At 46.6% G+C, this 23455-nt stretch overlaps 2 protein-coding genes across 4 annotated transcripts in view; both read right to left on the bottom strand.

The window, feature by feature from the left end:
* CLTC (clathrin heavy chain) overlaps window positions 1–5476 on the bottom strand; it is a 29855-nt gene extending 24379 nt beyond the window's left edge. Inside the window, exon 1 of one of the 2 annotated variants that reach the window (XM_082776407.1) lies at window positions 5150–5476. In XM_082776407.1, the coding sequence (XP_082632533.1) occupies window positions 5150–5191 (42 nt within the window). In that variant the 5' untranslated portion in view covers window positions 5192–5476. The remainder of the gene's footprint in view (window positions 1–5149) is intronic. The other variant, XM_082776408.1, reaches the window with a different exon arrangement.
* Window positions 5477–6499: 1023 nt separating this feature from the next.
* On the bottom strand, window positions 6500–21620 carry DHX40 (DEAH-box helicase 40). 2 transcript variants are annotated; one of them, XM_082776161.1, is made up of 17 exons: window positions 21460–21620; window positions 20887–21032; window positions 20310–20429; window positions 18563–18793; window positions 18298–18364; window positions 17583–17714; window positions 16039–16138; window positions 15502–15588; window positions 14785–14967; window positions 14161–14241; window positions 13316–13473; window positions 11395–11509; window positions 10997–11105; window positions 10575–10669; window positions 9966–10035; window positions 9121–9349; window positions 6500–7448 (listed from the first exon to the last, which is right to left on the bottom strand). In XM_082776161.1, the coding sequence occupies exons 1-17, from the start codon at window positions 21596–21598 to the stop codon at window positions 7309–7311; spliced, it is 2202 nt and encodes a 733-aa protein (XP_082632287.1). In that variant the 5' UTR covers window positions 21599–21620; the 3' UTR covers window positions 6500–7308. The 2 variants fall into 2 exon arrangements, with proteins under 2 accessions (XP_082632287.1, XP_082632288.1); XM_082776162.1 differs by having other exon boundaries at window positions 6500–7445.
* Window positions 21621–23455: the final 1835 nt, after the last annotated feature.

Genomic DNA, 23455 nt, shown 5'->3' with positions numbered 1-23455 from the left:
ACTTGCAAGGTTTCAGATTTCCACGTCACACCTTCACTCAGGTGTTCTCCAGGCTGAGCCTGGTGCCTGGATACCAGCTGAGCACTACCAACTGCAACTGGTCCCATTCCTGGGGGAAGAGGTTTGGAGTCCTACCAGCTTCATCTGGAAGAGACCTCCTAGGACAGGGCATTTCCTTCTACTCAGCTGCAAGCTTCACAAGCGCTATTTCAGTCGGCAAGCACAGCTTCCTCGTTAGAGGAGGGCCCTCTCAGAGGGCTGAGGACTCCGCCCAACTCGCAGCACTCTGCCCAAATGGACATGAGCAGAACAAACCCAAGCACGTCCCGGCAGCTGGCAGGCCTCTTTGGGAGGCCTGGACTTGACCACTGGGTCTGAGTTGCTTGGATGTTGCAGGATGGATTTATCTTAACTGTGCTCAAAGTGCCACCTGCTAGGTGTCACACCTGAGGTAGCCAGCCCTGGTTAGCAGTGGGGATGTGGTCCTTCATGAACCTCATAATATTTTCTGAGGCTAGACAGTTCTTTGTAACAGATTCAGTTGGCAGGGGAGTTCTGAAGCAAGCCTGGAGCAGCTTTCTGATGGAGCTGTGACCTTTTCGAGGTCTTTAAGTACCCAAGTTCCTCCTGCTAAGATCTAATCTTTTAACCTCAACAGATCCCATGAACCAAGTTTGCTTCAAGCCCCGAGCCAGGCAGGTTACCCCCATCTGGACAACCTCAGCAGTGGCTTGCACAAGAGCTTCAGCAGCCAGCAGTGCCACCTGCCTCGTGGTAACTTCTGGCCCTGCTCAGCCCCATGCACGGAGCTCTCCAGAGGCCGGACTTGCCGGCAGTATCAGTCACTCCCTTCCCCAACCAGGCTAAAGTTCAGGTGGCTGAGGCAGAAGCATTTGTGAAGCTAAGCAAACAGAGACTGAGATTATTATTAGGAAACATGACAGGCGTGTTTCTTTGGAGGCTTTTATTATGAAGACTTCACTACTACTCCACATACGAGCTGTAGTGCAGACTCAGGAGTTAGAAGGGCACAGGGTTCTACAGCAGGGTTTTTTTTTTTTCCCTTAAAGATGGGAAGAAGAAGGAACCAGCCACCACTCTTGCTTTACGCTATGACAATCGCTTCCTTGGCTTTCATGGAAATACAAAAGCAGAAATTGCTGGCTGTGCTTGGGCAACCAACTTACAGCTCAAGTTACTTTACAGCAACGTGTGCTGGAGCTGAGTGGTGCTGCTGGCCTGAGGCACGCAGAGCAGAAAACATTCGGCCCAGGAGCCGCTCTGCAGAACAGGCTGCTGCAAGGCCACAGCCCCGAGGGGCTCCTCCAGCTGCAGGTCAGGTGGCGAATGGAAGCCTGGTGGCTGTGTTTGTGTGGAGGTTTGCACTGCCACATTCCTCACAGATGTTCCTGGCACCTCACCCAGGGAAGCTGCCGCGCTACACACGCCTGCCACCAACCTGAAGGGCAGAACTGCTGACAGGAGCCGCTGCGCCGACCCCTTCCTGGAACATTTGCTTTCTTTCTGACACTTTGCTTAGCTGTCAAATAATTTCTCCTTGCCTACAAGGAAGGGCACAGAAGCGCTGAGCTTGCGTTTCACCTCGGCTCTCACACAACAGGATGTGAGCGCTGCTCTCGGAGCCACGAGCAGCTGCTGAGCCCCTGCCCAGAGCCTCCTTATCTGCCTGCAGCTGGGAAGTGCCAGCCAACAGACACGTTCCCAGCCTTTGAGGAGCACGGAGGGGTTTGTTTGGTTTAAATAAAGCACCTCGCTGCGCAGCCAGTCACGGTACTGCGAGCACAAGGCCGTGTTTTCCTGAGCTCTGATAGGGCCAGGCAGGCACCAGGCTGCACTTGTGCTGCTCGTTTCATTCCAGCCGTGATGCTCAGCTAACTTCTCACAGATTTATACCCAGATTTATTTGATACCCAGGCTGACCCCTCAGAGCTGCTGACTGCAGTCCCGTAATGCAGAAACCACCATGAGTTAAGCTCTGAGGCACTTGGTGTGTATCAGTGCAAGGTAAGAGCCACAGCGTGCGGCCGGCTAGGAAGTCATGCTTGCAGCAGATAAGAGACCTCTGTAATGTTGAGGAACCCTTCTACATCCTTCCTATCCCCTGCCTCACCCCAGCAGGCTGAGGTACTCATCCGGTCCCGGCGCCACGCTGCTTACAGGCCACAGCCGAGCCCCCACCTGCCCAAATCCAGGCACGGCTGCGATCACCGGCACCTGCTGCGAGGGGACGTGCTCATGAAGCACTTAGCTAATTACTCCCATCCAATTAGCTGACACACTCTTTGGGTTGTCTGGATTCTTCCTTCCAGACTCTGCCCTACACCTCTGCAAGAACATCCCAAGCCCATGGGCTTTGGGAAATAACACCCATGAAGCTGGGTGGGAGAAACTCCCCCAAAACAGTGCAGGGCACAGCAGTGCTGCCTTCACCCCGACTTTTTGAAATACCAACACTTCGAAGCAGTGCTGTCATAGCAGAGATTTAGGGGCTACAGATGAGTATTTATTAATGCCTTCAGCCACACCAGCACGCCTGCCCCAAGTTCAGTTTTTCAGTATTTCAGGATAGCGTGGCTGAACTAGGTGGCAAGCTCAGCTCATTCCCTGCTAACTTGTCTCACTCATCAGGAAGCTGTACTCTTAGGAAACATCCGTGCTCCTAAACAAGCAGTTGTTTGTATTTTGTTTTTAATTTCACCCCTCCAGTTCAGAGGCATCAACTCCCAGACTCACTAGCATGGGATCTGAGCAGCCACATTTGCAGTCGCTCAACACGCCACACAGCCTGCTTCCTCATGGCTACTTCGAATAAAAAGCTCCACTATAAAACTTTATGGCGAGAGCCTGGAAGTTGTGATAGCAAGGAATCAAGGTTTCTTCTTGGAAATTCTCAAGGAAAAGTTTCTCCACCACGCGTCGTTGCTGTTCTGTGACAGGGCAGGCATCTACAGTAGACAACACACCGATAACGCCCTGGGTATCTGCAGCTCCTGAGATTCCAAAGCTATGTAATGGCACTTGAGCCTGACAAACAGCCTGAAACCCGACTACACACCTGGATTTTACACCTAAAAAAATACCACAAAAGGTCACTTACACCTAGAGAAAGCCCCCAAGCCACATCTCACTTGGCCAGCCGAGATCTTCAGGGCTGAAGATCAGGAGAAAGCTTTGTACAGTTACCTGACCATTCTCTGACCTGCAGGGGATCCACGGAAAACTGCTGCCAATTAACACCGCCCGTAGCATGATGGTCTTCTAGACTAATTAAGAGCATCTTCTAACCATAGCCTTCCAAAAACCTTCCCATTCACATCTACCACCTGCCAGTTTATGAGTAAGGCCCCACTGGGGTACCTTGCTGTGCCATTAAACATTAGCTACACACTTGCAAGCGTTGCGCAAGGCCCCATGGCAGTTTCCCTCGATGATGGAGGGCAGGCACAGCTCAAGAAACTGCATTATTCGATCCATCAGGACTCCAGAGAACTGATGTAAACATGCTAAAGCTATTCCGGACAGCCAAAACACTGCAAAATCAACACTTCTGCTCTCAGAATCGACTCCAACAGCAAGTCAGATGTTTCAGCACCCCCCAAAAGGCAAGTTCCTCCCAGTTTTTTCAATGAAACAGAAAGAGGAAGCTCTGTAGTTGCACCAAACCGGAGCATGATGGGCAAGAGCCACGTGCACGCAGGCTCAGAAGGCAGGACAGCAAGTCTTATACAGAGCAGCTCACAGAGGCAGTTGTAGGAGAAACTGCTTAAATCAATGCTCTTTGTGAGATGGGACAGGAGCAGCTAACTCCTTCAGTCCATGCAGGCACATCCCATGACTCGGCCCGAAACCTATCAGCACTCCTGGCGCGCAGCAGATGAGTTTCCTTATGTAATTGTGCTCATGGCACTGGAGACCTGGCACACGCAGGGTTTGTATCTTTAATAATGCATCGCAGATGTGATTCACAGTGCTTTATTAGGAGCTGGGCTACCCCCAGCTCAGTTTCACCTGCGAATAGCAGAACCTTCCCAACACCCAGCTCTAGGCTCTGTGGCTGCCAGCAAATAACATTTTTTTTTTTAGTGTAACATGGCATTATGGCTATGGCAATTCACACAACAAAAGGAGTATTTTGCAAGTGTTCTTTTATCAAGGTGCCTAGAAATAAAGCTCTTTCCAATTGGGTTAGAAAGAATTCACTGCCCCTCATGCGAGCCATCACTACGTTGGTGCCTGCCCCAGCCAGCCACAAACCACACACATGAGCTGACATCCCAGGGCACTGGGGCTACGGGAGGGTTGCCAGGAACTGGACATCAGAAGACCCAACCTAAACACATCAACATAACCTTTATTATACGAGTTCTCCACTAAAATTTCTCCCCAGCAGCGAGGACAAGCTGAGCACCCCCAGAGGTGCAGGAAGCCAGAAGGAGAAGCCCGGCCCGCAGCGCTTCTCCCTGCGCCCATCAGATGCGAGGCCCCGCATTGCACAACCGGGCCACCGCTTCCAGCCCCCTCCCTGTGCTCCGGCTTCACCCAGAGCCACGGCTGTGCGCCGAGGCGACCTCTCGAATCCAACCAGACCCAGGATTTGTTATTCAAATTCGGGATCCGTCCCCGGGAGCTGCCCAAAGCCGCCTTGACGAAGCCGAAGGCTCGCTCGGCTGCCATCTCCCAGCACCCGGCGGGCACCGGCTGAGCCCCGCGGCCCGCACAGCCCCAGCCGTACTGCGGGGCCAGCCTGCGGCAGCGCCGCCGCCGCGCTCCGCCTCTCCGGAAAGCGGCGCCAGGAGCGGCGACGGCGACAAAACCGCCCCAGACACCGCAGGACGGGGAGAGGGGGGCCTCGCCCACACACAGGGGCTGGCAGCGGTACCCCCGGTGCCCCCCTCCCGCCTCACCGGACGGGCCGCGACCCCCCTCACCCCCCCCTCCCGGGGCTGGATGCCCGCCCCGAGGCCTCCTCAGGGCCCTGCGGGCCGCGAGCCCGCCCTCCCCACACGGAAGGTGCCCTTCGGGGCCGGCCCGTGAGGGAGCGGCCGGGCCAGGCCAAACCAGGCCTTCCCCTCCCCGCCTCAGGCCCCGCGGGGAAGAAGGGGGGGGGGGGGAGCGGCCCCTCGCCCACCTGGAGGTGCTCCTGGAAGCGGATGGGCAGGATCTGAGCCATGGCGGCGGGGCTGCGGCTGCGCTCCGAGGCCGGCCCGGGTTTTGGTAGCGGCTGCGGCGGCGGCTCCTCAGCTGAGGGCGGTGGTGGTGGGGGTGTGGGGGGAGCCTGGCAATGGCGGAGCGCAGCGGGGCAGCGCGAGCGGCGAGCCGCGGCCGGGCGGAAGCTGCCCCCGCCGGCGGAAGGATCCCGCGGCGGCAGGAAGGGGCCGGCCCTCACCTGCCCGGCGGCACCGGCCTTAAACAGCGCCGGCCCTGGCGGAAGGATACCTGCCCGGCTAGAGTCACGCGTCCTCCGCCGGGCCAATGGGAGCGGCGGAAGGATCCGCCGCCGGAAGGGACTATTTGAGCGCTCCCCCCCCCCCCCCCACCACCCTCACGGCTTTTTTTTTTTTTTTTTTTTTTTTGCCACATCATGCGACCGAGGGCCGGCTGCGTCACTTCCGGTCCGCGCCTGCCGCCCCGGCGGGTCACGTGCCGGGGGCAAGGTGACACCGGGCGGTGCCGCCGTGTCCCTCCGCGGGGGGGGGGGAGCGGTTGCTATGGAGACGGGCGGGGCCCCGCCGCCCCCTCACGCCTCAGCCGCCCCCCCCCCCCCAGTGCTCCAAGTGAAAAATAAGCACAAATAAACAATAAAAAAAGCATCCTGGGGGGACGGGAGGTGCTCGGTACCCAGCGTGAGGGTGCGGAGGGGGTGTAGGTGACGGGATACAAATCTACCCTGAGGGAAAGCAGTACTAATTTGCGGGTTTGGGGCTTTTTAAATCAAAATTCAGGCTGTGGGTTCAGTGAAGGACAGCCCCTGGCTTCTCCCAAGGCCCCTGGCTGCCAGGTGTCCTTCAGGCGCTGAGCCCTCACCCTCTCCCTTCTACAAGGTACATTTAATAGGTTCCAGCCCAAAAATGAGGCCCCACAGAGCTGCTGCTCTCTCTGTGAGGAATAACGCTGCCACAGTGCCCCTGAGGGAAGCTCAGGGCTTTTGGGAGCTTACGATGGGGCAAAAGCCTGCCCTGAGATCACACAGAGATAAAACACTTAATATTTTACACTCAGGGCCAGCACTTACTTGTAACATCACCTTAGCAGGTAGCTAGTGGCCTGAAATGCAACTGGAGGAGACACAGCTGCACATTACTGAGGCTTGAGAGGCGACAGGAGGGGTTCCTGGGCTTTGGAAATCGTCTTAACCAAAAGGTAACTTACTGCAGATGAAGGAGAGCAAGAAAGGCAAGCTTGCCCCCGAAACTTTATGATGACTAAGCAGCACAAGGCTTTAGTTTTTTTTTTTTTCCCTCAGCACAAATACATAACAAAGTAGCATTTCTTTATATATTCTTTATACACATTAGAAACAGACTTCTCAGACCAAAATCCATACAGCTTAAAAATAACAACCACCAGACTCAGAAAAGCATTCCCCTAGGCAGCAGGCCTGCTGACAGACTGCAGGATGGCACCTGGCTGTTTTCTGCCAAATGGAGAACACCACACAGTGCTAAGTCATCCCTGACAAAAATTAGGCATTGCTGGCAAAAAGGAGAAAACATTTACAAAATACTTTGCATACAAAGACATCTTCGCTCAGAACCAGCACAATACACGGTAGGAAGAAGGTCTGTGACAGAATGCACGTAGCAAACGTCCTTTTGATTTTAGATCAAGATGGCTCCATCATTAAAAGAGCACTCCTTACAAATTTTTCCTGAACATCAGATAAGCATTAAGATTGTATAGCCATAGCCATACAAAGTAAAACGAATAAAAAGGGACAGTTCTGCTCCTTTAAAAAAAAAAGCATTAAGAACATTTTATTAATGAAGGCACTGAGCCCTTTCAAAGTCACCTGAATGCCACAGAACTGGCACCAAGTAGGTATCATGTCTTCACCCACAGTTCAAGCCACAAAATTGCCTGCGACACGTGGCAACAAAATTCATTCTGGTAACTTTTGCTCGCAGAATGCAGCAATGAGGATCACGTCTGTATGCCTCGGCAGCCAAACGTACCACAAAGCAGAAGTTCTCCCTCATTCTAGTCACTCATCCTGCATTACGCAAGCATACCCAGAACAACTGTACCACGCTGCCTTTCCTATTCCTGGGAGCAGACCAGCTATGAGCACTAGCCCGTTTCATTCAACGGGCCACTTAAACCCTGTTCTCTTTGCTGCTTTCTCTCAAGATAGCGAGCTCGGGCATCCTGTATTGATTTATCATCATTCCTTTTCTCCAGCTTCTTTGCAGGGTTGTCTTTGACTCCTTCTGGAGGGGGAAAGGAAAGAGAGACATATACTCTTTTGTGTCAAAAAAAAAAAAAAAAAAGCCAACAGCATTACAATTCCCCTCATCTATAAAATGTCCAGACAGAATTCCAAATGTTTTTCAACTACCAGTCAGTCATTTGAATGAGTTTCAGAGAGGACAGGCTGTACCAGAAGAGAAAAAAAGTAAATAAATCATACTTTAAATCCCATGTCAATATTTGCAGTTGGGCTCATCCCACCCCCAAACGTATATCTTGCTTTTTATTGCCAACAGATGCTATGCATCTTATGTTCTATGCACCCGTTTCTTCTCTAAATTCACATCTCATACTCAGGTTTAGGCAGGAAGAGAACAGTGGTGGGAACAGGAAAAAAGTTTAGAATATCTTCAGAAATTTCTGGAGATAGGAGGAAGAGGGAGAATAACACACAGATAAAGCGGTGGGAAAAGTCAATACACCAGCTCAGACACCCTTAGAAATGCATGTTTTGTCTTGCACCCACTGAGCTGAGACCTTGGAGTTGTTTTTCCCAGAAGCACAGAAAAACTGTCCAAGTATTTCCTGCTATACCAAAATAAATCATAAATAATTAGAAGACTCTCTTAGAGTCTACATATTGTGTGAATGAAGCATCTAGAATTAATCTGTCTTGGAGTCAGGTTAGGAGTTCAGCTCATGCTGCAACCTTTCCTTCGACTGAGCACTAAACTAAGCTTTTGTCAGCTATTCAAATACCTATTTTTATGACACAACATTTGCAAGGACAACCTCAAGCTGACTTACAATTGCCTGATAAATTCAAAAAGTTGAGGGGTCAAAGAAAAATCCTCAGATCCCCAGACTTCAGACAAATAGATGAGGGTCCCTTCTGTTTTCCAGTAATTCAAATATCCTTTCCAGCAAATTTATAATCAAATCCAATTCATATTTTTATGATTTAAAATGGCTGTTTCATACAATTACAAAGGAGAGAAACAGACGCCGTTCTGAGAACAAGAGTCTACATTTTTTCCATCGTTAAGGAAATTGAAGAGAAACTCTATTACCAGTGCCGGGCTGTATATTACATTAAAATTTTGGAAGAACGAGTTCAGGAGTAAAGAGGCCCTTTGAATACTTGGCTGCTTTATAAAACCTGCTGACAGAAGAATCCAAAGAATGTCAAACAGCCAGATCAGTTAGCATACCCCAGTTTTAATTAAAAGACAATTTATTTAAACCTATGGCATTAAATTGTCAGAAAGACATTAACTAAAGTGTGATTTATTTAATTATTTTTAATAGCCCTTAGGCACTCTCTCTTTTTCAGGTCACTATTACCAACTCATAATTTCTATGGCTCGATACCCTTTGCAAATGTAAAGAACAGACCCAAAATGCTTCTATTCCACTCTTGGTTAAGTTCTGTTTCTGTCAGGTGTAATAACCCAGAAGAAAGAGAGAGCACTGCAAGAACCAGTAGGAAAACACCACTGCACGCAGTGCCAAGGCACAAAAAGGATTACAGAGTTGTAGTAAGAGAAGAAAACAGCTAGAACACGTATCAAACGTGCCAAGCACATCCAGATTAACACCTACTCATCCAGAATGTGTACCATGGTACAATACACACAGGCTCAACATATCGAAGAAAACCGCACGTGACAGAAATAGAAGTATTATGCTTACCACACTGCCTTTTAAGGTCCTCCTTATGTTTCCATTTGGTTATTTCCTCTTCAGTTACTTCTTCCCGTGCCACACTGCTCAGTTCATATGCATCAATTTGATGCAATCTAGGCAACAAGTCTTTGACCCACTCATAGCGAACAGGACACACTGTCCGGACATAGATTTTGGATGTCACTGTGACATCATGGAAGATGATCCACTCAAGTCGAGTCTCCTGGTTATAAAGCTTAAAAATACAAAGATTAGTTCATAACTGATAAAAAAAAAAAAAATTCTAGAGCACCCTCCACTTGTATCTTCCAAAGCTTCAGATTCAAGAGTGGGGTAAAGATGACATTACCCTAAATTTTCAGGCAGGGAACCAGCAGCATGACCTTATAAAAATCACAGGATTGTAGAAAGGCTTGGTTTGGAAGGGACTTTACAGATCATCTGGTTCCAACCCTCCTGCCTTCAGCATGGATGTAGGGCCCCAACCAACCTGGCATTAAACAATTCTAGGGATAGGGCACCCACAACTTCACTGAACAACCTGCTCCAGTGCCCTGCCACAGTCTGAGTAAAGAAAAAGACTTGCTTAAAATTGCCCAGGAAATCCAAGAACAGCCAAAGAGAAAGCTCAGTCCATATAGCACTCATTTCATAAGCTGAAGGTTTACCAGTTTTGAAGATGTAAGGCTCTTTCCCACCCTTAAAATGAGTACTGTACTCTAGGCAGCACTGCATCAGTGTTTCTCCTGGCCATAAGTTAGCACAAGTCAAACCGAAGAGTTTAGAAGGAGCTGACTTTTATTCCTTTTACAGATCCTTTGCTACTTTATTAATAGAAGTTGGCAACTTACTGTAGATGAAGGATGGATATAGACTATGCTGCCATGTCCGTCCATTGTGCAGAAGGTCCTGGCTGCAGATCTAAAAGTTTTGTGGAAAAAATCTATACTGAAATATGCTTTGCTGTGATTAGACAGCAACACAAGCTAAACAATTCAGCAGCGGAGCAGAAAATATTCAGATGTATAAGCAGGGGAAGATCCTTCCATAATTAAGTGCAAAAAATAGGTGACAGATAAAATACGTCTGTCTAATTTACCATAGTGGTACTGCAGACATAACACCACGACGATAAAGAGAGTTTGGGACCGCAGCCTTCTACAGCCATGATAATGTGACATCTTCAAAGCACTTTAGCTTAGTACCTGGCAGTACTCATCAGCTTGCAAGTTCATTTAATAGACAGAAAAAGTACTGTTCCAAGGACATAAGCAACTTGCTCAGGAACATAATCAGAGTCAGAAGGCAGACTTCTAGCCCTGTGCAGAACCACCACCTATAGCTGTAACCACTACTTTTTTAACAGCACAATATTGCTATTCTGTTTCAACATATAACTACATCCTTTAAAATATACATAATATATTTTCCATTCAATGTATGCAAACTTTATTACTTACCTCCTAGCTACATTGATGAAGTATCCTGCACACAGACATCTCCTTAGTATTTCAGTTCTAGAACCTTCAAATGTTTCTTTAGGGAAGTCTGGCAGCTAGATTAAAAAAAAAAAACAAAACAAAACAAAAAAGAACCAGGGTATTTGCTAAAGAAAAAAAAACTGTACATACCCCCCTTCATCCCATGGATTTTAAACTCCAGATTTCTCACCCTGCAGAAACCATGAGGAAATTAATTAAAACTCTCCTTCCTGCTTGTTACCACCACCATACCTGTTAGTTACACAAGCTATAATAAATATTTAAGCGTATTAGTTTCTACTGGAGAAAGGCCATAGCCATCTGGCAAAGGGTCAGTACTTCAGTACATGTCTTAAACTCAACCTAGCATAACTAGATGATATACAAAAAGTATTTTTCACCTGTTTCAGTTTACTGATTATTTCCCGAAGTTGTTTTTCCACACTAAAAGCAGATTTTACAGCTCTCCAATGGATCCAGTATTTCTGGCACCACGCTGAAGGAGACTTGCTGAGAAGAGAAATACTTGCATTATAAAGAAGCCCTTTGTAAACTGAAGGCAGAAAGTTGCCTCTATTTTTTGTTATAGTCGTACAAAGAAGGCAACCTACACAGGCAGATACTTTGTTAGTTTAAATAATAGTTGTCTTGATAGAAATTACAGATCACAATAAGGAATCAATCTGCAGTTAGGAGTAAGTACAGACATGTACATATATGGAATATATTCAAAAACCATCTGCAGGTGGGAGTTAATGAGCAACACAAAACCACTTACTGTAAAGAAATCAGTTTATACCTTGTTTTGCACTGTTCAAAAATATTTAAGAGGGTTGCAAAGTCATTGCAACCTCCCACTTGTGAGGAAAGTTCCTGGTGTTGAAGTTCTGCCTCCTTTTGCTTCTGAGGATCACCTGAGGAAATAAGTTACATCTCACTTTAACAAAGTCATTTTTATTTATCACTCCTACTTTATCTTTTATTAGCACATCTTCAAAGTCTGTTCAACAGTCTTGTATCTTTATTCATGTTATTTTTAGATTTGTCTCTCCTCCACAGCTGCATTTACAGTTCTTCCCCCCTTTCCACTACTGCTGAACAAGAATACGTAGATGCTATTCAATCTGTAATTAATCCCATCAGTCAGCGGTAGAGATGGAGGCTTCTAGTCTCTAAGAAAAGTTACTACATATTACTCTCACGACCAATTCAGATGCCAACGTGGAATCATAAAGGAACAGCAACCCTAAACAGCTCACAGGGATCAAGTGGAAGTTTTGCCTGAAGGAAAAAAGCAAGACTGTTGGAACCACCCCATCACAGCAGCTAATCTGTTTAATTCAGCTTTTGTCCTACTACTCAAGTACATTTGTAATGGAAGTCTTAAAAAAAACAGTCTAGAAAACAATGTCATCCATGAATTTAGTAGAAATTTGCCTTCATTAAATGCTACAAATGTACTAGTAAAAGCAAAAACATTTCTAAAATGTTATTTCAAGTTCTGAGTATTCCCTTAGTAGAGAGGGATAACGCTGCTGAGACCAATGTATTGCATTGCTGCTGCACTGCAGATATCAGAAATTTGTGGGTACTACCAGTAACACTGATGAAGGAAGGGGGCCTGTTCATATACATATCACACACAAACAAGTGTCTTCAAAATGGCAGGTCTCTGTGTTTGTGTCCTAATGTGTGCTGGAGAGTAACGAACGTGTGCTCTGGCTAGCTGGACAGATAACGAGTGCATATTGCCAGATGGAGGATGGGAAAACAAAAGCACGTTTGTGGCAGTGGGAAAGACCCCAGAGCAGAACCCAGACTATCAGTACTATCAGCAGTGTCTAGCTGTTGCACTAACAGGCACAGTTAATAGACTACAGAGATAACTGGACAAAAGCCAATGAGTGACTTGAATGGACAAAGGTCTCTCACAAAGATCGTGCTACACAGTCTTTTCTCAGCTGGGGGTGGGAAGGTGTGCTGGGGAATCAGGCTGAAGGGAAAAGGAGATGGGAAGGAGGACGTGGGAGACTGGGTTTAACTATCAAGAGGTGCTAGCCTGGAACGCCAGCAAAATCACATTTTCCATTAAGCCAGAAAAAAATGGAAATGGAGGCAGTGACAAGTTGAACTTCTCACGTTAACTTAAAAGCTTTACCTATTCAGTGTTACCGAAGAGAGAAATCCATCCAGAGGTGACCCCATTCCTTAAAATTTAATTAATCCGCTCCTCTGGCTTAAAATTAGACCAACAGCAGACACCACCAATAAAACATCTGGTGTGCTCCCTCCCCTTTTGCCCCAAAGCACAGCTTTCCTCCTATGACCTCTCAGCGCTCCATTAGCTTACCCAGATGTTACTTTACAGCTCCCAGCCCTGGGACAAACACAAACCAATTCAATGCTATCTTGAAGCCTTTGGAATAGCTGTTGTCCAATTCCTAGCGTGCAAAATGTCCTAACTCCAAGACCACAGAGAGCTGTAAGAATATACGGGCACATGTCTATTTGCCCTAATCTTAACATCCTTCCCTACAGATCTTTCTCTGGAGACAATGCGCTGCACACGAGGAATCTTCCTCACGCTGCAATATACGTGTTATTTGAAGTGTTAGTTTAAGGTGAAGCAGTGTGTGCTGCCCAGCCACTGCCTGAGATGTCCCTGTCCAAGCTGAATTCCCCACCTTCCCAAGGCTGCTTTGAGATAAGGGCCTTCCTACCTGGACGAATGAAAACATTTTCCACAGACAACATGGCTGCTATGGGAAGCAGCATATCTTCACAGTCAAGAGAAGCGGCTTTTATGACAGCACAGGTCAGGTTAGGAGGGAGGGGAAACTGCACCAGGAATTCACCCAGTCTTGTCACGTGGCCTCTCCTTATTGCAGGAAAAAACAAACAAAAAAAAAAAACACAGATTCAACAACACTATGCTTAAATGTAAACGGGAACAAGCACACACCATGTTAGCCACCATATATGGATAAAGAGCAGGAAATAAATGCTTCCCTCTGAACTGTTCTAATACCACAATCTGCGTGCACCCAGACAGGTGCTAGAGACATACAGCAAGTGTCACTAGCAGAAGAGCCCTTCACCCTTCTCCAGTTTGCCTGTGCCTACTTCATGGCAGGCAAGGCTATTTAAGTGTATCGTATGTTTAACATTAAGATTTTTTCTAAGAAGAATTCCTGGAAGCTTTGGATAAGATCTCCCTTCCTGTCTTGAGTTCTCCAATGGGTCTCACAGCCAGTGCATAAGCACCTTCGTCACATCAGTCTAAGATCTGCTATCAGGAACTGCTGCACAGAGAGTTGAATCTGTATGTTGTTATTCAGGAACTCTAGGACAACATGAAGAAATTAAACTCTCTCTGAAGTCCTAAGCTATGCTCTAATTCTAATTTTACAATGAGTATATTAAAACCCAATAGTTAACTTCCTGGTCAAATGAGGAAACAAGTTATTGCTGGGGAAAGTCCTTTAGCCCAAGTGAACAGCTCATTAACAACAATTGAACCATTAAATTTAAATTCTTGCAGTGACTACACCCCTTTATTTTTTACCTGTCAATAGCATCACACTGGTAAAGTTGCTTGAGAGCTTCTAAAATATGCCTCTCTTCAGGACGGTCCAAATAAGGAAATCTATAGTAAAAAATGAAGTAAAAATCTCACTGTTCAGACTCAGATTAGCTTTGTTAATTTTCATATTTAGTAAAATACTTTTATAAGCTTCCAGTAGAAGTTACTGACCAAAGAGATGACAAACATCTTCAGTATATGGGTATATTACTAAACACACAGTTTCACGATGTAGAATTACAACAGCAGACCCAGCATGGCCTATGAAAAGATTAGCTATATTTTCTGCATGATTCACCCTAAATTTAAACAATTCCACAGAGAGCTGGCTTTTGCGCTGTCAGTATTTCAAAGGAGCACTATTCGTTTCAGAGATAAGGAGGTAGTTTTGGCAGAACCTCACACTGAACTTGGGCTCAAGATCCAATCTGGCATTAAAGATTCTGAGAAGAACAGCAGAAAAGCTGACAAGCTGATTGTATTGTCCCGTCACAGTTGGCCAGGGACCTAATCCTGCCTCCTGCCAATAGGCTCTCGGTGCCTGTGCTGCTTTGCCTCTGAGACCTCTGGAAGAAAGTGATAATCCCCCTGCTCCACGGAGGTTACCTTATGACATCATGCACAGAAAGGCACTTCAAGGTCAGGATCACAGATGTCAGACTGGTTCTCTTGATCTCTGGGACCGTGTGATCAGGCATACACTGCTCCCAGAACTCTTTGCTGTATAGCCGGTAGCTTTTTCCGGATGATGTCCTGCCAGCTCGGCCAGCTCGCTGCATTGCTTCACTCCTGCCAACACACAAGGGCAGGGAAAAAAAAAACACAAAACAATAAAAAAAGAAAAAAAAAACAACAACCTTGATTCATTCTGTTTTTAACCAAAGCATCACACTGTAATAATAACTAATATCAATTTCTGTGCTTGTAGATGGAAGACTTAATATACTGTGCAGCAACTGAGAAATCCAGATATACAAGAAACAGCAAAATGAAGAAACAATTCTATTCAAAGGAAGAATCTTTTTTTTTTATTTAATCTTCTCTGAATCAGACTGTTGTATTGAGCAAACATGTGAGCCACTGTCCAGACTAAGACAATACGCTGTCAACTCCTCCTTAATGCCTGTGATTTCTTATAGGAAGTTACATGTTCTGAACAACTTTTTGCGCAGCAAACAAAATGCTTTTGAATTACGAAGTCTCAAAAGACCCCACTTCCCTCTTGTGCTCCCTCTTTTTTCTTCTTTTGTAAGAGCACCTGAAACACAATTTTGTCAGAGCACCTCCCAGAAACACCAAGCAAATCACCTTTTTCAAACTTACTTTGAAATGGGAACCACCTCCAGTATGTCCAAGCCAACTCGTGGGTTATGATTCAACTGCTTCACAAATCCACTGTCTACTACGTACCTGGAAAAGATTCACACTGTCAGAGAAGACAATAACAGAGGCCTCAATAGACAGACAGGCAAATGCCACATACATATAAGCTCAGAGCAAGAACACAATTGCCCTACATTTGCTGCAGAGGTAGTTGCACTTTGCTGGCCAGCTGCAGCCCTGCAACAATTTGATCTACAGGATGTTACAGATAACACCTCCCCACACCCAGCAACATTATGCTGATTTACTGGAGCTGATCTGATTTCAAATTAGGTTCCAACAACATTAGTCATTTGTAAGACTACACAATAGCAGCTAAGGTATTTCATTTACCCACTACACAGACAAAAAGAAGGCAGCAGGTAATTTACCAAATGGTAGAGAAGCAGAACAAAGTCAATGAGCTTTTCCAAATCTAGTACAACTTTCTGAATTATTCCCTCTATTACAGCTTTTATAAAGAATAGGAAACGATACCTGACTCCTTCAATTGTCAGAGATGTTGCAGCGATGTTTGTGGATACCACACATTTTCTAATGCCTGTGGGAGCTGGCAAAAATATTCTTTTCTGTTGATCTGAAATGACAGGCAGTCAGTAAAACAGTGCTCTGATATCAAATCATCTCTAACACTAGACAAACATACTCAAATATTTAGTGAAATTGATTTGAATGAAATTAGAAAAGGAATCACAAAACATTTCAAAATATCGATTAGATCTTATTTTAGCATATGTCAGGGAACAGAGAATATACTCTTTATTGTTTGCATACTCAAGAAGATTTTGAGATCAAGAAAGACCAACTCTCCTGGATATTTCCTAACATAAAGCTAGGAAAAAAGAAACGCCACCTGGTCTTAACGGAATCTTCAAGAATGATTTGAAGGGTTTCAACATATCAGAGCAAGTGAAGGTGAACATGAAAAGATTCAGATAAACCCCTCATACTTCCAGCAAGTATTCTTCTAACATGTAAAAAAGTAACAAACGCAGTTTCCTTTAATTCACTTACATTTCCAAAAAACAACAGAAGGAGGTAGAAATTCAGCCTTCTCCTGAAATTTATTTTTTAAGACATGAAACTTCAAAGTATCAAAATCTCCTTAAAATTCTTTCCTGTGTATTTAAAAGGTTGAAATACAATGGCATCTGAGAAACCACCAAAAAAGGAATTAAAAAAATCTGTCAGAATCTATCACCTAGCAAGGATGGAGAAAGGAAGAAGCTACACCTTTCATTTATGCAACTTCTCATTTCGCTCTTTGAAGAAGATGAAAACTTTCTGCAGATCTTTCCCAGATAATTTCTCTCAGCAACACTTCCAGATGAAAATTATTGCTGTCCTGCTCTTCTGAGCGCTTATTCAGCCTCTTGGCATTCTACACACCACACCCACACGTTTAAACATCACACTTGAGATCATCTGAAAATACAGCGCCTGTGTTCAACAGAGGTCAAAGTGCCTTTGCTTTTTTAACTCTTCAAAATTAAATGTGATATTGCTGCCAAATAAAACAGAGTGACTCACTCTGATAACCTATTCTTTCTATATTGCGTAACGCTGTATTCTTTCAATCTTCTTTTACAGGTCTACTCTCATCTTTGAAAATATACTGGCAGTATCTTTTCCATATAAAATAAAACAAAAGTAAAATGTGAGGTCCCTAAATACAATAACTGAACTTCCAGTGTTGCAATATCCCCTTCCTAAGCCGGAGACACTGATACTACATGATGCAATTCCTGCTATTTCCACCATTTCCAGTGGATACAAATTTTAGCTGGAGGCTTCTGTGCCAGTGCAGAGAAAGATTCAAGTGTCATTAGTTTATGAACACCACAAAAACAAACAAACAAAAAACCTACACACGCAATAGTGCTACAACATTGTAACAAATAGGTTAATGAATCTCATTTCCCCAGTCACAATAAAAATACCTGTGTAGGATGTTGTTTATAACAAGTCTTGCAGTTAACATCTGCATTAATTAAATTCTGTAAGACATTATTTGCTCTTACCTGTTGACATCGACCCATACAACGGTAAGATAAGCAGGCCTTCAATGGATCGATCGTGTACTTCATATCGGTAATCAATAGACTCTGCTTTCTTGAAAAGGAGGTCGCAAGCTTTTTCTATTTCGTTTTGACCTGAAAAAACATACAAGAGCATTTACGTGACCTGTTCAGCCACCACTCTGCCTTCCTCGTCTGCAACATCTCTGCACAAGGCTTCTGCCAACGTTGCGGTCACCCATCCCACTGCAAGAAGGAAGTGGTATTTATGAGTTAGCCTCGTCAGTGACGATCCCGTCTTCCCACAGTACCTCTCACCAAGGCTTTTCCCTAAAAGATGACTGTGCAAGAGCTTCATATGTCACTTTCAGTGCCTGGCGCACACTCTGATGTAGGTTTTTGGAGTTAAATAAATTCTTCCTTCCCAAGTTAACAACTAAACAGAGCAATACAAATATTGAGCTAATTTGACACAGAAAGAAAAGAACATGTGCAAGTCTTGTACATACTTTTCATAGCTGATCTCATAGGCCTGGATATACCTTAACGTGCTGTGAAAGCAATCACTTCACAAGACTGTCTGTCAGTCTGCATCTCTCCTTTCTCTACTTACTGCTCTGGAACAAACTGTAAAGTCATGGGAAGGTTGTACTGGTTTTGCTGACAACAAAATACTTTCCCTGGAATGCCCACTAGTTGTTGAAATAAAGATTCTCACCTGTCAGGAAAACCAAGATGTCACCTTCTGGTTCATTTAAGTGGATATCCAATGTCACCTTCACAGCCTGAAAGAAGCAACAAACAAGCCAATATCAGCTGGAAACAGAACCTCACTCTTTCAGAGACCTTATGGTACTAATTATTTCCTGCACCATGCAGAGATGGTGAGAACACAGCAATCCAGCAGCTGAGTCTTGTGGTCTTTAACAGATGACAATCCTACCAAGAACAGAGAATGCAACACAGAGTAAAACAGGTCAGACCTCCGTAACATATGCGGAGCTTCCTGTGTCCCGTGGGCTGAGCAGGTTGCAGAATATCTCCTTTACTGGGTAACTTCTTCCTGGAATGTGCAGCACTGAGCAGTGTCCAAAGAACTCTGACAGCTTGTCTACCTCCAGGGTAGCGGACATCACCACCACTTTCATGTCCGTTTTCCTGCCCGCTGGTTTCTTCTGCAGAAATAATTTCTTCAGCAAACCAAATAAAATATCCTAACAAAACAAATAAAAAAGGCAATTTATGTTAGTTCCTCATTCTTCTTAGAAGTGCCTGATGAACAAAGAAGGGGCTGAGTTTATGTCATGGATATAGAGAAGACAAAAAAAATACATGTTCAGGGCCTAAGCACTCAGAAGAACACATACACTTAGCCTGGTCATCTCATAAGAACGCAAATTAGTTTCTAGAATTTAATTAATGTCTCATTAGTTCTTCTCACAGCCTATAAATGGAATTATTTGCTTTTCATTTTTATACTGTCACGGTCAAGTCAACTAAAAGAAAAAAAAACTCAGATCAATTAAAAAATAAAGTTATCTTCATCCAGTATATATGTTACCTGACTGAGTGGACACCCTCCTTTGTTGTACTACTTATTATTTGGACTTCAGCAAATTTATTTTACTCTGCATTGCAGTGGATTAAAAATCTGCTCCTTTTAGTTAGTTACAGGTGATGGAGCAGTAACTTATATCACTCTAGCTCAATTACTTGCAATACTCTCAGATGCTTGAGGACAGAAGTGGGATGCAGAAAGCATTGTGTCTTTTCCCCAGGCTGACTACTAGGTTGTTTTCCCTGTTCCCATGGCTCACTACTTAGGACTGTCTGGACATTGATTCCCTGCTATTGCCAGCTCTTTGGCTTCCCCATGTTCTCTCTCTCCCACCCAATGTCTGTGACACAAAACAGCCTCTTGAGGACTGAGTGACTCGAGTCTCACTGCTCACCACAGAAGGGTCAGACTGACATTTGACAGCTTTCAGCACTTAGGTCAGTCTGGATACCTCCATGACCTCCAAACCATAATCTTTTTGCACAGTCATATACACACCCTGCGAAACGTTAGGCCTTAGAGTGAGAGAGATGTTTCAGGCTGGTTTCTGTTTGTGGGTGGTTTTTTGTTTGTTTTTGTTTGTTTGTTTGTTTTTTATTTGGTTGGTTGTTGCTTTTTTTTTTTTTTTTTTGAGGGGACGAACAGGGGGGACACTGCTGTCCAGTGCCAGCCAACATTTAAGTGCTGTCAAACACAACAGCTACCACAATTTCAACTAGATTACAGGCAGCATCTTATTTTCAGGATACACAGCATGCAACAAATCAAGCAGTGATCCTATGGTCTTAGGGCAGCAAAAGGATAAAGCACATCTGTCGAAAGCCAGCCAAAAACCTTGAGAACCATGCTCATTACCTTTTTGAGCAATAAGAGAGACAACATTTCTAGAGGTCCATACAGACACAGTGTCAGGACTCCTGAGATCTTGTCTTACTGCAGGAACTGACCCACTGTGAAAGATTTTTAGGGAGTCACTTAGCCTGTTCCTTGCTTTGGTAAAACTCTTCTGTCATTAAGTACAGAGGTAATTTCAAGATGCAAACCTCTTACAGAACCTTCAGTTGAAAATAGACCAGAAGGAAAGAGTACCACACCTGTATTATTTTTACCAATGAGTTCAAATTTCCCCTTTACCAATACCAAACAACATTCGTGTTTAAGGTGACACTCACAGTGCTAAGGCTCCGCTCGTGGGCTTCATCCAGAATGATGACGCTGTACTTGCTGAGAAGGGGGTCAGCCAAAATATGCCTCAACAAGCAGCCATCCGTCATGTACTTGATGGCAGTATCCTGAAAGGTTCAATTAGACCTTCATCTGTCACCCTGATTATTTACATCGATACAGGTCAGATACTCACCCAGCAGACACACACATACATGCTGGGATTATAACACACAACTTTACCCACAGCATCACAAGTGTCTGGCAGCGTTCATCGTGGTGGGGCATGGGAACAGGCTGCTAAGAGAGGCTGTGGATGCCCCATACCTGGAGGTCCGCAAGGCCAGGCTGGATGGGGCTTTGGCCAACCTGATCTTGTGGGTGTTATCCCTGCCTGCAGCAGGGGGATGGAACTGGGTGATCCTTCAGGCCCCCTCCAACGCGAGCCATTCCATAACTCTACGATAAGAAGTGAGCCCTGTGACAACCCAACCGCAGCTCCACCCCGCTGGGACAGCTTCCCAGGCTCTCACACTTCCACCCCGCATCCCCCGAGCACCCCCTGCTCCCTGCCCAGCACCCTACCTGCGAGGAGCAGTCGTCGAAGCGCACCTGGTAGCCCACCACGGTGCCCAGTGTGCAGCCCAGCTCCTCAGCCACCCGCTGCGCCACCGACACGGTGGCAACGCGCCGGGGCTGGGTGACACCGATGGCCCCGTGCTCGGCCAGGCCTGCGGGGAGAGAAACGGGGGCATCAGGGGGCTAGGAGGGGCTGGGGGGGGCTGAGGGAGACTAAGAGGGGTTGAAGGGGGCCTGGGGGTCTAGAGGAGACTGGGGGGGGATGAGGGGAAGCTGAGAGGGGCTGGGGGGGATGAAGGGGGGCTGAGGGGAGACTGGGGAGGGTCTAAAGGGGGCTAAATGGGGCCGAAGGGGGCCTGGGGGTCTAGGGGAAGCTGAGGGGGGGCTAGGGGAGACTGGGGGGGGCTATGGGGGACTAAGGGGGTCTGAGGGGATCCTGGGGGGGGGCTAGGGGAGACTGGGAGGGTCTAAAGGGGGCTGGGGACGACTGAGGGGGGCTGAGGGGACGACCCCCCCCCCTCGCCCCCCTACAGGCTCCCGAGGGGCTCCGGGGGGGGGGGTCTCCCCCCAGGCCGTTACCTGCCTCGAAGAGGTACCGGGGCAGCTGCGTGCTCTTGCCGCTGCCCGTCTCGCCGGTGACGATGAGGAAGGGCTGCCGGCTCACCGCCTCCACCAGCGCCCGGCGGTAGCGGCGGATGGGCAGGCGGCCGCCCTCCATGGCGGCGGGGGGACCCCCGCCCGCCCCCTGCCCCCCGCCCGCCGCCCGCCTCCCCTCACGCGAGCCCCGCCCCCTCGGTGACGTCACCCCCCGCGCGGGAGCGCCGCCGCCGCGCGCACAAAAGTGACGCAGCGCGGCTCGTCGCCCCGCCCACCCACCCCTAAACCACGCCCATCCACCCCTAAACCACGCCCACCATAACAGCTCCGCCCCCTCTCCATACAGGCCCCGCCTCTCCCCCGTGTAGGCCACGCCCCTCTCCTGTACAGGCCCTGCCCTTCATAGCCCACCTCCTCCCCTCAGGCAGCCCCACACAGCGCCTCACCCCCCCCCCCCCCAGCTCCTGTAACCAAAATGGTTGTTTTTTACCCCAAATCGCCTAGGGGTCTGGCAGGGGTGAATTACAGTGTAAAATCAGAGGGACTGCAGCAGTTCTCTTGCAGTGCCTGAAATACCCCCTCACCTTCCCCGGGGCGTAAGGAGGAGATGTAAGGGAAAATGGCTCAAAACCCCCAAATGTCTCTCAGAAGCACCATTCGGCCACACCAGGCCTGGCATTTCCCCGTAACGACCGAATTCAGGCATGGCCTGAAGGTGGCAAGCGATGAACGCCTAACAGATGAGGCCAGGCTGCAATCCCAGTCCCCGGACTGAGCGTGGCTGCGACAAATTCCTGCCAACGCACAATTTCTGCACCGTGCTTTGTCTACGCCGTGACGTCCTTTCCCATATGGGCCCTGAGGGTGTTAATGTTTCACCCTCCACTGGGGTGAGACCCGCACAGATGTTAATGGTTCACCCTCCGTTGGGGTGAGAGCCGCGCCGTGCGTTTGTCGTGGTGTCAGCCCGAATTAGGCCACCTACTGACTCCATTTACTGCCAGCTGCCTCCCTTCGTGCCTCTGACACAATGGGAGAAATATTCACCTGCTGGCTTAGGCCTCAGCGCGAGGGCTGACCAGGAAATGCTTGCGAAGCACTCTAGACCTGGGAAAATATTACCTCAGTCCCCACGGTTGCCAGATTCAGATATTTCTAAAGCCTACAAATATTTGTTTAGTCTGTCTCGAAACCAGCATGGTAAAGTCGTGGCAGATAAGATGTTTTCTGCCCTTCCTTATTAATACAGCCAGAGAGAAGAGGTCAGTGCAGGAAGCGTTTCATTACAGTACTACAGCTACAAAAGATACCTGGTATTGTGTCCCTGGGTTTATTGCTTTGCAACCATCTTTGCCCCACACAAAATAAATAAATAACAGCAAGACAAATCCCTTCTCCAAAGCTACAAAAACTGTCCACCAGCTGCTGACAAACAATCGGCACGTACATGAAGAGTCATACTTTGGACAGCATTTAGGCGTTTAGGCATTCTGCTGGTACAGATCTTCCATTTCTGTATGAGGCTGACCTGTAGCAATTACCTACAGTAACTTAGATGCTGTTCTGTAAGCACAAGAAGTACATCAGCCTGGCAGTAAGATGGCTCTAACCATTCTATAGCTCTGATCACTCAGGTACATAATGGAACATGTCAATCTGCTGTATGCTGTTGCATCCCTTTGTGAAAGCATATCATATTTATTTCCTCACAATGTACTAATGCCGTGTTGCCGCTAGTAACTTGCTCAGTTAATGGTGATCATATACACTGCTTTACTATTTCCTACTGGAAACTTCAAACACACTTTTTGGTAGTCTTTTACTGATAATTTTTATTACATTATTATATGGTTTTCATAGATACACATGTATATATGAATGCATGCAGACATGCACATTCTACTTGATTCTATTTAAATCACATACTGCTTTTGGCACGCACAGGGGTAGGTAAGGTTTTTCAATTTTCTTTTTTTGT

Source organism: Aythya marila (assembly GCF_965140915.1).
Source record: "Aythya marila genome assembly, chromosome: 20".
NCBI classification, from domain to species: Eukaryota; Metazoa; Chordata; class Aves; order Anseriformes; family Anatidae; genus Aythya; species Aythya marila.
The sequence above is the reverse complement of the archived record's forward strand: the minus strand, read 5'-3'. Positions and strand labels throughout refer to the sequence as shown.

What these genes read in the sequence shown, in the direction of transcription:
- DHX40 (XM_082776161.1), bottom strand. Translation starts at nt 21,598, where the DNA reads ATGGAGGGCGGCCGCCTGCCCATCCGCCGCTACCGCCGGGCGCTGGTG. An exon ending in TCGACGACTGCTCCTCGCAG is followed by an intron (nt 20,430 to 20,886) that starts GTAGGGTGCTGG and finishes TGAACCTTTCAG; the next exon opens with GATACTGCCATCAAGTACAT. An exon ending in GAGGTGGTTCCCATTTCAAA is followed by an intron (nt 14,968 to 15,501) that starts GTAAGTTTGAAA and finishes GTGTGTTGGCAG; the next exon opens with GAGTGAAGCAATGCAGCGAG.